Source organism: Sinocyclocheilus rhinocerous, unplaced genomic scaffold (genome assembly GCF_001515625.1).
Source record: "Sinocyclocheilus rhinocerous isolate Xijiao unplaced genomic scaffold, SAMN03320098_v1.1 C36280476, whole genome shotgun sequence".
Lineage (NCBI taxonomy): Eukaryota > Metazoa > Chordata > Actinopteri > Cypriniformes > Cyprinidae > Sinocyclocheilus > Sinocyclocheilus rhinocerous.
The window spans coordinates 1-968 of NW_015777728.1; the positions used below are offsets into that span (position 1 = coordinate 1).

The window sequence follows — 968 nt, forward strand, 5'->3', positions numbered from 1 at the left end:
ATTAACCGGTGGGAAAATTTCCTCACCGTCACAACCCTAATAAGAACCTCATACCTGTATTTCCTGGTGCTGGCACAGTTGTGGTTGCAGTTGTTGCCTCTGTTTCTCTCTCTGCCTGTCCCTCTTGTGCAGCCGTGTCCACATCTGCATCCTCATCCATTTCCCGTGTCTTCTCTTCTCCTCTTCTCTCCTTCAGCCTCTCTTTCTCCGAGATTCCTCCATTTCCTCTCACTCCCACACATTCGTCTTGGATGAGCAGCTCTGCTTCTCCTCCTGCCCTCTCTCCATCTCCTCTCTCGCTTCCTGATCCAGAGTCACACGACAGGAACTCATCCTCAGAGGGGAATCGGTCTCCATCGACATGATTACGGTTGTCGAGGTTGTGGTCAGGCAGGACATCTGAGATTGCACCGCTGCAGTCGTTCAAAGGCTCCTTCAGCTCCTCATGAAGTTGGTCCATCAGACATCGCAAAAACTCCTGAGTGTCCTAAAAAAGACGCAAGGAAGCAAGGAGTGTGTACTTTACAAAAATACTATGGGGCTTATATGATAATATTACAGTCTTGAAAGGCTGCATTGTAATCTTCATATCAGTGTTGTTACTGTTAACTAAAACTAAACCAATTAAAAATTGCTTTTGTAATTTGAAATAAAGCTGAAATAAAATATAAATGTTAGACAAAAAACTTACACTTAAAAAAAGAAAATTAGAAATGTTAACTTGGCAACTGTTTATAACAAAATCTTATGTTTATGTCGAAGTAAAATTATTAAAACTAAAATTGAAATATATTAAAAAACAAAAACTATTAAAAATGACAAAAGCACCTAACAAGATTACTAAAACTTATATGTAAAATTAAAAACTATTTTAAAATGTGAATAATTACTATAATAGTATATAAATAATACTAAAATAACTCATATACCTGTTGAGCGTAGCCACGAAACATGGGGTTCACCAGTTT

The 968-nt window shown here is 38.1% G+C and overlaps 1 protein-coding gene across 1 annotated transcript; it reads right to left on the minus strand.

Moving 5' to 3' along the window:
- Nucleotides 1-54: 54 nt before the first annotated feature.
- Nucleotides 55-962, minus strand: LOC107735765 (ubiquitin carboxyl-terminal hydrolase 20-like; the record flags this gene model as incomplete). The annotated part of the gene is made up of 2 exons (XM_016547350.1): nt 930-962; nt 55-487 (listed from the first exon to the last, which is right to left on the minus strand). Coding segments are annotated over exons 1-2 (457 nt in total), but the record flags the coding sequence as incomplete, so codon positions are not given.
- Nucleotides 963-968: the final 6 nt, after the last annotated feature.